The 13,326-nt window shown below is 40.6% G+C and overlaps 1 protein-coding gene across 2 annotated transcripts in view; it reads right to left on the bottom strand.

The window, feature by feature from the left end:
• Positions 1–13,326, bottom strand: part of LOC129334262 (transducin-like enhancer protein 1) — an 89,463-nt gene that overhangs the window by 25,579 nt on the left and 50,558 nt on the right. For both annotated transcript variants that reach the window (XM_054986203.1, XM_054986204.1), the window contains exons 9-12: positions 8,795–8,911; positions 7,171–7,224; positions 5,962–6,114; positions 392–536 (exon numbers count right to left, since the gene is read on the bottom strand). In XM_054986203.1, the coding sequence (XP_054842178.1) occupies positions 392–536; positions 5,962–6,114; positions 7,171–7,224; positions 8,795–8,911 (469 nt within the window). The remainder of the gene's footprint in view (positions 1–391; positions 537–5,961; positions 6,115–7,170; positions 7,225–8,794; positions 8,912–13,326) is intronic.

Genomic DNA, 13,326 nt, shown 5'->3' with positions numbered 1-13,326 from the left:
GCTGTGTAAATGAGAACTGTTATCTGCATCGTTCTCCCTTACTGCTTTCATTATATTGCTTCATGATTTATGTGCTGTTCATGATGACACACTGCCACTCAGGAGCCCTGAGTATTATTCGGCATTTTCAGTTCAAGAAATATTTGCTGCCTTGATTTCAAACATAGTATAATAGAAGTGAGAAGAAATTGCACTCTAAATAATGATCAGAAACTCCAGTGCTTTTATTCTAGCTGGCACTGTTCAGGACAGTAACAGAAAAAACACAGATTAGAGAGAAACAAGTACACGTGGTGATAAAAGTTCCTGTTCTTAATTAACCCATGAAATCTTCGGAATAGAAAGGCACAGGAGAACCACAAAGAATGCTGACTATCAAAAGGTGCATTACCAGCTTGGTTAACCAGAGGGTCCATTGTTGGAGGTTTACCAATGCCTGCACGAAGTCCTGGTGTAGCGCTCGTTCCTGGGGTAGGCACATCACTTCGTGGAGTTGGTGTGCTGGACTTAAGAACAGGTGTGCTGGCTTTTTCATGCTGGAAACAAATTAAATGAGTATTTTAAATATTTATTATTTCAAAAAACCTTATGCTGACTTCCCAGGGAACCCTGCCTGGGGCAGTTTACAAAATAAAATATAATAAAAACATAAAACATTGAAAGTTATTGTTATTATATTTAAGCTGGGCCATAATACAAAATGTATCACAACCACAGCTGGGATGCAGTACTTACTATTAACTCTTCCGCTCAAATTTCAGTAAATGCAAGTGAAGTTTACAGAGGGTTACCTTAAAACAGGGATCAATAAATCCCAGGTGCTAGATCACCATAGCACTCAAAACTGTCATTGTGGTGCCACTATTTTCAGCAATTATTTATTGTAGTGTCACCTGGTGATCCACAGAAGTACAAAGGTTATCATTTCAGATCAGAATGTTGTGTTAGATGACATAAAATGCATGTTCATGAGGTTCTTATCATTGCTTGTTTATATGTTAACTTTACACCATTGGGTAGAGAGAGGTGAATCAATTTCCTAACTAGTTGATTTCTATTCTGCCTCCAATATGCAATTAAATGTAGCTTTTTAATGTAATAATGGGATTAGGAGAAACTGGGGAGACGTCAGGCCTTAGGTTTGTTTTTTGTTGTGGTGATGGCCAGCCTGCACATGGGTAAAAGCAACAGCAGCCCACATACAGGCTTTCTCTGTGGTGGTCCTGACTCCCTACCCTGTGGAATGGCCTGCTTGAGGGGGTCAGGAGCGCGCCTACTCTCCTAGCCTTCTGCAAAGATGCAAAACCGAATTATTCAAAAAGCCTTTTTACTCAGATAGGAGGGAAGTATTGTAAGGAGGGGGTCTCAGATGCTTCGCTAATGAGTTAGGGACCATAGATTTCACTACTATGTTGCCTTGCATATTATTATCACTTTGAATATGTACTCCTATATACTACCTGTGCTTCATGTTATCTAATGTCAGTCCTAGAATTGATTATGTTCTGTTTCAGCAATTCTTCAACTTTGTATTGGATCCTTGCTAATGCTATATCATTGTAAAATCCTATGACATTGTTTATCGAAATGTCCTTGACACTATATGGCAATGTCCTTGATACTGATTGTACTAACCTCACACTATGTAATCCGCCTTGAGTCTCAGTGAGAAAGGCAGACTATAAATGACATAAATAAATAAATATTTAATTACATTACTACAACTCCTTTGCCATAACTCTAATAAAGTTTAAAGAAAATGTAAAGATTTAGGATAGGTTTTGTGATAGCAATAACTTGAAAATATAGTCATTAAAATACAAAACCCTGCAGGCAGAGGCATAAGTCTGGCTCCTAAATTCTGGGGTTGGCTTATAGAGCCAAAGAAAATTGGTTAAGGCCTGCTTTTTTGTTTTCATTTAAATATATAAATTGTTTTCATTTAAATATAGAGGGTTGGATCCAGACTAAATTGGTAATTTCCACCAAATCCCCCTTCCCACTGCAAAATTCTTCATGTTATTCCTCGGGGTCTCCTATTCCCCAGCAGCAGCATTTTGAGGAAATCAGTGGCTTGCAGTGGGAGAAAGGAGGCAGGACCATTCCATCTAACCATTGGGAAATTTGACTTGGACCGAACCCAGAATCTCCTAATTACAATTCCAGCACACAAATGATGTTCTTTGGCTAGGGTGCTGACACCAGGTGACATTTCCATGTAGGGGTATGTGATCCAGGTTTCTGATTCAGGATAAATACCTGAATCAGACTCAATTTGTAAAGATTCAGGATTTCCAAATCAGCTCCAACATCACAGGCCTGATTCGGGAATCCCGAATCAAAGCTTTCCAAAATGATTTGGGTTGCTTTGGAAAGCTTCGGGGCTTTAAACCCCACACCATTGCACCAGCTGACTGGTGGGCTCTGCCAGTCAGCTAGTACAAGGGCGGTGGGGGGGTTACATTTTAAAGTGCCCCCCACGCTGCTTGCAAGCTGTGGGGGGGCACTTTAAGTTTGCACCGTTGCTCCAGCTGACTGGTGGGCTCCAATCGGAGCAGTCAGTTAAAGCAAGGGGGGTTAAATTTTAAAGCACCCCCACGCTGCTTGAAAGTGGTGCAGGGGGCGTTTTAAATTTGTGCCATTGCTGGAGCAAGGAGAAGCCACCAGGGAAGCGAGAAGGGCGAGGTGGCCGCCAGTTGAGCCCACACCGCCCAGCCAGGCCATGGCTCGGTCACTCGGTCCGGGAAACGTCGAAGAGCCACTCACCTGGGGAGAGCCTGGGAGACAGGCTGTGCTTCTCCAACCCACCCACCTACAGCCAGAGTCCTCTGGGGATGGGACACAGAAGACCCAAGAAGGAGGACGCCTCTTTGCCCTCCTCCAGTCCCTGGCCCTGGGATTGTCTTGTGCCCGGGGGCAGGGCTAGGGGTGTGGACTTAGAAATGGGGGAGGGATATAAGGGGGGCTCAGGAGACAGGAAGGGGTGGAGGAGAGGCTGGTGGAGAAAAGGAAACAAGAGAGAGAGAGAGAGAAGCAGGCAAGGGAGAGCCCCCACACCAACAGAGGTAATCCCAAGGGAGCCAGGGCAAGGGCTGTGTGATGCTTAGCAAGAGCTCAGCAAGAGGGCTGATAGAAGAGGGTTGGAGTCTGCTCCCCAGAGGGCCCCACTAAACAAGCACACAATCTGGTACAACCTTGAAACTATTTTTTCCTTCAACTACATGCACAGTCACACATTTTGATGCCCTTTCTGCAAGTATCTATGAACTGGAACAGAGTAGAAAGAATTTACACATTGCCATAGAATTTGTGCATTGCCATGTTCCTGTTCAGCACAACAACGCAAAGACAAACTGCAAAGAAAAAGAACCATATGAGCAAGGAGAACTTTGTATATCTTTCCTCTTAGGTTAGTTCTTGATAGTAACTGTTTGTTAACCTGTGTTTGATATGGCCCATGGGCATAGGATTACCAGGCATGCTGCTGGCTGTCATCTCTCTCTCTCTCTCTCTCTCTCTCTCTCTCTCTCTGCGTGTGCGCGGGGGGGTTGGCTTAGTGTCTGGGAGAGATAGGGTTGGGGAGAGGGAAAAGTTTTCTTTACTTTGCATTAAAAAAAACTTTTTTTGCTATGTGGGGGGTGCTTTGGTTGGGCTTTTGTGGGGGGTGTTCTTTTGAATTTGGATGTATTTATTGTTCATTTTGCTGCTTGTTCTTCTGGGGGAGTGTCTTTTTTGTTTTGCCCTGTTGCGGGTGATTTGTTGGTTGGTGTTTTGCAGTTCCAGTTAATTTTATTAAATTCACCTGCTTTTGCTGGTTGGTCTGGGGGGTGCTATTTTCCCCTGTTGTTGGGGCTTGGAGGTACTGTTTCTTTATAGTGTTTTTTGCTTCGTTTTTTGGGGGGGGGCTGGGTTCTGTTTTCTGTTGCTACAGAAGTTTGGTTTGGCTTTGGTGTTCAATTGTTGTTGGTTGGTTGTTCTTCAGGGGAGTGGAGTGTTTGCTGGGGTGCTTGTTGTTAGCTTAAATTACCTAGCAGTGTTTGGGCGTACTTTGTATATTCTGAGAGGGCTGTGAACTTTTTAAAAGTGTTTTTAAGATAGGCTAGTTGTAAGCCTTGTAAAGCAGAATTTAATTGGTAGCTTTTAGGTACCAAACAGAATTTTTTCCCTTTAATAGGCTTGTGTAGGAATGAAGAGTTCAGGTTCTAATCAAATCTATAGATAAATAGGTGGCCCATTAATGACACTTAACAAGGCTTTCCATTCCCAACTTTAGCTCCCTTGCTTCAGTTTGCTTCTAGTTGCAAGACTGTCTCTTGCTTCAGTTTGGTTTGGATGATTCTCTGTCATGATGCTGGTCCTCTTAGGGAACAATGGAGAGTGACTAGTCAGCCTGGTTAGGGGATGCTGGGTTTTTTTTTTGGGGGGGGTGCTCAGTTTAGTTCTGTTAAACTGTCTGGTATGGAGCTTGCATTTGAGAGTGTGCCTCTGGCCATGCCAGCCTTGGTCCATGCATTTTTACAGTGGAAGTCAGCTTGGACTTTTCCATCACATTAGGAACAAATGGAGCAGCTGGGGGCACCTTGTTCAGGGGCCCATAGAATTTTTTGCTGTGCACACCCCAGTCCCTTGTTGTGGAATTTGAACATGTGCTCAACATAAAAATATAGCATAGCATATTTTATAAGATTATATCATTATGTGTAATTCTGAATGTCGTCCAAAAATGCTAATTCAAATTTGGTAGAATAAGGCCATTTAAAGAAAATGGGGGATTTTCTACAAGCCTGGAAGAACATATAGATCAACAGAAAAATCTGAACAGTGAAAAAAGGCAACAGGGATTTACAAATCCACAAACTTATAGAAAAAAATAGATCTTTGCAATGATATGACACAAGATCAGCTGCCACCTTAGGAGTTGTTTAGCAACCCTCAACATTAAATGATGGGAGGAAGGGTGGCTGGTAGGAAAAGAAGGTGGCAGCCAGAGGAGGAAGACACGGAGTGCTGTTGTTGTTTGGACTGGGAGGGAGCCCATGGCTACTCAGTTTGCTGTTAATCAGCAGTCCCCAAAACAAATGGGCAACGCTTGAGGGGGAGGTGGCAGCTTGGGGAGATTGCTGCTAATCACAAACCACGTTTGGGCTGGCAGGGAGCCTGCAGCTGTCCACAGGTTCCCTTCCATCCCAAACAAGAAAAAAAACTGAGAGAGAAAACCGGGACCAGTGAGGGAATTTCCCCTTGAATTTCTCAAGGGCTCTCTTTTGTGATTTTATGTTCTGCATACTGTCAATCTCATATTGGATTGTACAGTTCATATGTATCTGAAGTGTTGTAAGTCAAGCAAGGGGTCCCAAGAGAAAAATGTAAAAACACAGTCCCTCTCACCATTTTTCATGCCCTAGCCAGATAAGGCATGCTCTTTAACTTAGAAGGATACAGCTTACTGAGAGGTCCCCATAGCTTGTAGTCTTGATTTAGGCCTCCAGCCTTCACATGGCTGATGGCTGCCACTTGCAAGAGGTATGTGTGCCTTCTTCTGAGATGGAATTGGCCAAAAGGAACCAAGGGGTTTTATTACCTCTGTTTGCCCACCACTTTTCAGGAATATTTCCTGGAGTCTCCAGGAAGAGACAGTTCTGGTATTTTAGACCTTCAAACCTGCCCCCTCCCTTTCCTAGAAGTGTCAGCTTTCAAAAAGTCAGCTTTCAGAAAGCCTTAGCTGACCTTTCCATCACTTGCAGCCAGGTAGGGCCATTTGCATTTGATAAGTCTAGCTGGCTGTGTCTGGAGCACCTCCAGCTCTCCCTCCCTCCGGTCAGCTAAGAGGGAAGAAAAACTTCTTAAAAATCACAGGACAGGTTGAAAGTTTTGGAGTGCTCCAAAACTCCAAAATAAATCTATTTCTCCACAGCTGTCAAAAAGGACAGTTGAGAAACAATGCATTCAGAAACAGCTTACCAAACCTATCTCTTTCGATTTCATAGAAGCAGAACTTCCTGATGAAGCTGTGGATGCTGGACTGCTAGAGGCATCTTTCTTCAGTAGGCGACTTTTGTCTATGCCATTCTCACGAGGTGAATGAGCAGGACTTGCCCTTGGAGATGAAGGGTCCTGAGCAGATTGAGGAGACACAGCAACAGAACTATCACTGACAAAGGACAGCAAAGTTATGCAGCATAAGAATAAAAATGATCAGGATGTTGAGGTGTGCTGATTTAATTGTGATTTTAAATTGGGGTCTTCTGTGTAGTTTTATGGTGGTTGTTTTATTTATATTGTAAGCCACTTTGAGTGCCATAAGGTGTAAAGATGGCTAATAAATGTTTTAAATAAATATAAAGAGCATTATCCATTAAATCCAAGTTTGGAAATTACATTTACATGCAACCCAGTGGCTAGGGATAAAAAAAACCACCCTAGATTGTATAGTAATTTGGGTAATTTAAAGCCGATAAAATAGATTTCAGACAATTTTTTTCAATTAATGTAAGCATTGAATATATTAGGCACTAACAAATTGAAATTGTTGACAAAGCAAAAGTAACACTATGATACTGCTTCCTGCTGTTTCAGTTGGTTAAACATTACAGCAATCTGTGATAGTAGCAGTCATTGATAGACTGACCTAAGTGAACCCAGCTTTCCAGCATTATTGTGCCATGTACCTCAACTCTCCTCTGAAATATCCTCAAAAGACACAAAGCTCATTAATGAAGAGTAGTTCAAAAATGTGAGTGGACAACTCTCTCTCCCAGTATTACTGATTACCAACCCCCACCCTCCTATTTAGTTTAGTGCTGGTTATTCTCCCCCTGCATTAGTTTGCCCAGTTTATCACTTCTAACACAGCAAAACAAACCAAATCACTGGTATGTTACGGTGGAAGTACAGTAAGTTATACACCCTCTGGAATGCAAAAAATCCTCACCACATTGCCCAGCTCATCCAGTCCAAAGCAACCCATTAACAGTAGGAAGTCTAATAAAGGCATTCAGCAGGCAATTTGACAGTGGAATTCTATGCATAGTTATCTAGCGGGCTTCAATTGGAGTAAATAGTATAGTACTGTAAGTGACAATAACCTATAACTGTTTAGAATATATCTCAGTGTAATAACCATCTAGTCTTCTTGCTCCAATCATATCAATACAAATGCAAAGCAATTACCTCATTGGATACATCAACAACTAAGTTGTCATCACTTTTGTCACCGTCGCTGTCCTAGATGAAATACAATGTTTATTTGGGTCAATACTCTTGACTACAAGCTATTTTTTGCATTTTAACACACACAACAAGAACAGGGTCTTGACAATTTTTATTTGAGATTATATTTTCTTTACTATTTCTAGAAACAAGAGTTAATCTTAATACAGCATATGCTAAAATATAAAATAAATTTAAATTATTTGCAATTAATATAAAAATTCAATTCTTCTTTGACTATTCTAATAATATAATTAATGGTGATGCTTTGGAAAAGCATTCTTCTATGAGCTACTTAGAAATTAAGAATTCATTATACAGATACGCTGTACAGATGGAGCTTACACACAAACTCATTCATACAAGACATACAGAAGTTTGTTGATTTCCTTGTTATTTGAAAATCTGTGAAGATAACAACAGTAAGTGCAATTGCAAAACCTCTGATATAGCGGTTAGAGTGCTTGACTAGGATCTGTGAGTCCCAGATTCAAAGCCTCACTATGCTATAGAAGCTTGCTAGGTAACCTTGGGCCAGTCACACACACGCAGCCTAACCACATTCACAGGGTTATTCTGTGGATAAAATGGAGAGATGGGGAAAAGATATAAGTTGCTCTAGGTCCACACTGGGGAGAAAGATGGAGTATAAATTAAATAAATAAATACACCACATTGGATGTACATGGTAATACCAAGCACTGATCTTCAGCCTACACGCCTCTTTCCTTGCCATCTTCCACCTATTCTCTGTGCATATACTAGAGCACCACAAGACAGTCCACATTGTCCTTAATTTTTTGGATGTATTATTACAATAAAAATAATTTCCACATAAACTTTGTAACACTTAAACAACCCTTAAGGTAGTTATTTTCCTAATCAAGTATTTCCATTAAAGTATTCATTGATACCAGGACATAAAATTAACATGAGGGTATTTTTAAAATTTTGTTTAATAATTATAGGTCAGAATAAACATACTAAAAGAAAGCACACTCCGTTAGGGTAAGGAAAATTTTCAAATCACGGTTTTTGAGAAAACTCTTGTCACTGATCCCAATATCCTTAGTAATATTTTCTCTTTAATTCTCTACAAATGGCTCAAAACATTCTGCAAATGGTCCTGGATGGTTTTACATCTAAGCAGGGTGCACCCCCACACTTGCCTAGGTGCATCAATAGAATTGTATCACCTGCCTTCTGACCATTAACTGGCCCAGATACCGTACACCACTAATAGTATCAGTATGTATGCTCTGCTTTATGAGATCACTTAGAATAAGGAAGTCACCCCTTGAGACATAAATGTGGCTCCTCCGCAAGCACCTTGGGATTGTTCAGGATGCCTAACAGGTTTGCAACTTAGCAGCACTCATGTAAAGGCACTGATTGTGAGAACCAGGAGCAGAGGTCCTAGAATCATGAAATAAGGTCAAGAGACCAGTACACAGCATAAGAGAAGATGTTCTTAGCATTCCCACTTGCATGTACTAAACAACATGAAAATTAAAAATGCATAACAATTTCCCCCCATACACAGTAATCTCAAAGTAAGTATATCATCTTTGACAGATTTACTTACGTAGTGGCTTGAATCCTTATCATCCACTTTTCTTTTTTTCAGGTCACTGGAATAGTCAGGACCATTCCTCCGTTTATCTGTGCTCCGCAGGCTCTCCGGAACCAAAAGTGAATTACTCTGTAAAGACAAATGCAAGGTCAATTGACATGTTCTTTGAGGATCCTCTTGTATATTTACACTTTCGAAGCCAGAACTGGATACAGAATGCTTTTGTGTTCTTTAAAAAAAAATAGATTTTTTTTTATTAATTGACCTAACAAGAACTCAAGGCAATGTAAGGTTTTTTTTAAAATATATATATAAATCCTTAACATACTTATGAGAGGCAGTGAAACTCACTGAATGCAATGAAAGTTCCTGCTGAGTAGACGTGTAGTCTTGAACTGTGAATGGTGAAACACCTAAACATTAACTGCAGGTTTTGGTGCCTAAAAGGCAGTTGCTTGAGAAAAATATACTATAAAATATACTATACTTTAAAAGGTTTAATAAAGATCTAGATAAATGGACTTATTATAAGACTTTTACATGGAATATTTTTATTTAGGAGTACATAAATAATTGCCCATTACAAGACAATGTGATCTTGCTCCTTTAACTAAGAAAAAAAATTGGCTGAGACCATTCAACTTATCCAGTGTGTTTTAATCATGGACATAATTCAATCTGAAAGGAAGACCCTTAAAAACAAGTCAGTGCTCACAAAATTCAAGAACAAGGAATAATCTCTTCCACAATCCATGGGCTACTTTTTCGGATAATGCTAAGTACAAACTGTTGACCCAAAGGGGAAAAGAGGCATTTGAGATATTTTTGGGTCACATGACAATTTGACATGCCTCCAATTCTCATCTCCCCTCCAGCTAAAGCATTAAACATGTCACAATGGGCTCTTTTTAAGTTCAGGATTAGCATATGCAAGAAGGGCAATTTGTTCAATGGTGTGTTAATGCCATGAACAATGCTGAATAAAGGATGGGGGAAGGGGGGTTCTTTCCACAAAGGCCTAACAAACCTCATTTCTGAAAGTCATCTTTACAAGTAACAGGAGCATGATTTTATACACAGAGAGAGAGAGAAAATCCAACATCATACTATTTGAAAGAACACATTTATGTATATTCAAATGATTTTTCTACCTAGGAAGCAACACAAAAATGTTAACATTGCTATTTAACCAAAGACTTGTCCAATTGAAAAACCACAAATGAACCTAGGAGGTTTGTGGTCCTATACAAATTCTCAACTATAAGGCAGAAGAAAAAACACAACACACAAAACAACTGCACCTAAAAGCAATCTGAAGTTTCTTCATCACTCAATAAATTAGACTTTAAAGTAAGCTTTTTATTTCTGACTATTCAAGTGCAAACACACACTAGGCGTCTTTTAAAAAGTGTAAGGGGAGGCATAATGGAAATCCACCGAAAACACTTCGCAGCCAATCCTCACCACAGTGTTGTGTGTCTAAAAGGTGGGTTTTGTTGGATCATAGAACCAATTAGCTTGATATACAGACTTTTAAAATTGTTTAATCTAAGAATCTAGAAAAGCAGCAGGGGAGCAATTTAGGGCCAGGATTAAATTTCCTGTTTTCTTTTTTAAAACTTTTTCATACTGAATACATGCTCTTTACAGCACGTTGGCAACTCAATTTTTAATGATATAACTGGAATTGAACAAAAGCTGGGGTGTTTTTTTCACATCTTTAAAATAGCGCAATACTCACAGAAGGCTGCCAGCTTCCTCCAACGATTTTTTACACCATCCGTGATGATGGCACTTTCGTGGCTGCCTGCATCCAATTTGTAAGTGGATGACATCAAAAATTGTGTGAGGAAGCCAGCTCCTGACATGCAGGAGCTCTGCAGCAATGTTTCTCTAGGAGTTTGAGCTACATGAATATTATTCCACATTGTGTGACTGCTTTGAAAAAAGCAATGAAATGGGACAAATGCACCAGACAACCTGTTAGCTAGTCACAGCTGATTGTCTTTTGGGCTTGACAAAGAAAGAAATAACTGACAAAAAATATACAACAGCAGCTTGGAATCTGAAACTGGACTTTGCTATCATCCACTGAATAGTCTGAGGGAAATATGGATCTCTAAATATATATATTTCCTAGCATGCTGTTTTGAATTTTGGGACTGTAACAGTGTATGGACTAATGCAATATTGAATTATTTTTTGATATAGTTATGAATTGTATTTATGAAATGTATTTATTGTATGTCAAGTATTAGCACTTTCTTGTTACAGAGGGATTCATTGTAAAGTGAGTTGCATACTGATTTGGAGGTTGACTTAGAACGTATTTTCATAAATGTGTACTTTGGATATAGGACTTCTACCCAGGGCTTTTTTTCAGTGGGATCTCCCAGGATCTGAGATCTGGCACCTCTGAAAAAAGATCATGTGACTGGTGGCCCCACCCCCAGCACCCAAAGACCCATGGGCTGTCTCCCTGGGTGGAGCTTCTCCCAGGCCGCCTGCTTCCCCAGCCTCTTCCCCGGCCTTTCCCTCTCTCCCTCCTTCCCTCCCTTTCTCTTTCTTTCCTTGCTTCCTTCTTTCTTTCCCTCCCTCCCTTTCTCTTTCCATGTCTTTTTTTCTTCCCTTTCTTTACCTTCCTTCCTGAGGCACCACCACCGCCTGGCTGGCTGGCTGAGAGGCAGGCCGGGAGGGAGGAAGAAAGGAAGAGAAACCCGCCCTCCTGTACATCATCGTTTCTTTCTGGCAGCGTGTACGCGCACTTTGCGCACACACATGTGATAATAGAAAGATCCACCACCTCTTTTCGCAGAAAAAAAGCCCTGCTTGCACCCATAAAATAGATACACTTCTGTAGTAATTATTTTATTGAATGTCAAGTGGCATTGATTTAGACATCTTAGTAAGCTTTCACAATTGTTCTTTTTCCTTTGATAAGCTCTTAATCGTGATACTCTCCATTTGCACACACTTAAATTACTATATCAGTTCTCGTTTAGTCTGTCCTTTTCCAAAATGCCTGCAGGGTGCCACTTCCATTGCTTCCTTCAGACTGTAGCTCATGCTTCACTTCTTCCATGAAGCCTTTGAATTTATCTTGTAATCCCCATCACCAACTGAATTTTAGCTAAACGTGTGTACTTGCATTTGCTTGTATTTTTACCTTTATTACTAGCCCTCTAGTGGCATCTTCTTCCTCAATAAGTTTGTGAAAGCTCCTCGCCACAGGGATTTCTCTTTGGCCTGTATTACTCAGTAAAGCATCAGGAACTCCAAAAGTACCATATAAGCAACTCCCAAAAAATCCACATTGGATTTGGAGATTCACACTTGTTGACCCCCCGCCCCCCACCATTTATGTGCAGTTAACACCACAATACTAAGAAGGCCATTAGTAATTAAAAGGTCTTCAGAAACAAAGTAGTCCGTTGACCAAAAACATATACATTAGACAATACAAAAGGCATTCTTGACTAGGGAGAAAGTGAGAAAGATACCACTGGTAGCAAGGTAGCAACAGCAGGTGAGTTCCATCTGGAATTAGCTGTTCTTTCTGTGCAGGTAATTAGTGCACAACTAGATGTTACAGTGTCCACGAGTCTGACCCATAGCCGCTGCCATTTTAGAGTCAGATGTGGGATATTTAAAAATGCTACAAGGCTCAAAGCATGGCAGGATCAGGTCCTCATTTCTCCCATGTGCAGCTCCCATGTGAGGGGCATCTGTTGCACTTGAAAGGTATGAAGGGAGCCTGTCATACTGAAATACTAAACAAGGTTGGGCCCCCTTGGCATTTTTAAGTTGCCCATGTTTGGTATTAGAGGTTTCTGAGATAAGTTACCTTCTGTGCTGTTTACTCATCCCTCTCTACAGCCTCCAGAGTTATCCAACGTATTGGAACAGCTGACTCTGCCTCAGGAAGGGAACAACAGGCACAGAAGACTTAAAACCAGGTTCACACAGATGATCCAAAGAAGTGCCCAGAATAGTGTACTCCTCCTGTCTCCTTTCTCACTTCTTGGTTCATTGTAAGCAACAAGTTAGATCCAAGCCAAAGCTTTTCTTCCACTAATGCCTACTGGGACAAGGAGCCTCCTCTTCAGCAGAAGAGACATGTTCTACCCACAGTAGGCTTCTTGCTCTGGAGGAAGGCTTCACCAACATCTGAAGAAGAATCAAATATCTGAAGAACTGAGCAGTGATTCATGAAAACTCACACTGATTTTTGTTTTATTTTGCTAATAGTCTTAACACAGCGACCTCTTTGCAAGCATCCAGAAATAAAAGCCTTGATTTGAGGGAGGAAAAACAGTGAAAGCCTGAGACGACATCATTTGGCCACCACATCTCAACCAGACCAACATCCAACAGTTGCCCAATTTATTTATTTAATTAGAAAATGTGTACAGTGCATCTCCAGACCTCCTGTTTGGGGCATCTCACAACAATAATACAAAACCAAGTACAATAAAAATAAACCATACCAATAAAACCAATATTGATAAAAACAATCCAAGTCAATAAAAATCATGCCAACAGAA

This window comes from Eublepharis macularius, chromosome 8 (genome assembly GCF_028583425.1).
Source record: "Eublepharis macularius isolate TG4126 chromosome 8, MPM_Emac_v1.0, whole genome shotgun sequence".
NCBI classification, from domain to species: Eukaryota; Metazoa; Chordata; class Lepidosauria; order Squamata; family Eublepharidae; genus Eublepharis; species Eublepharis macularius.
This window is presented reverse-complemented; position numbering and strand designations above follow the sequence as displayed.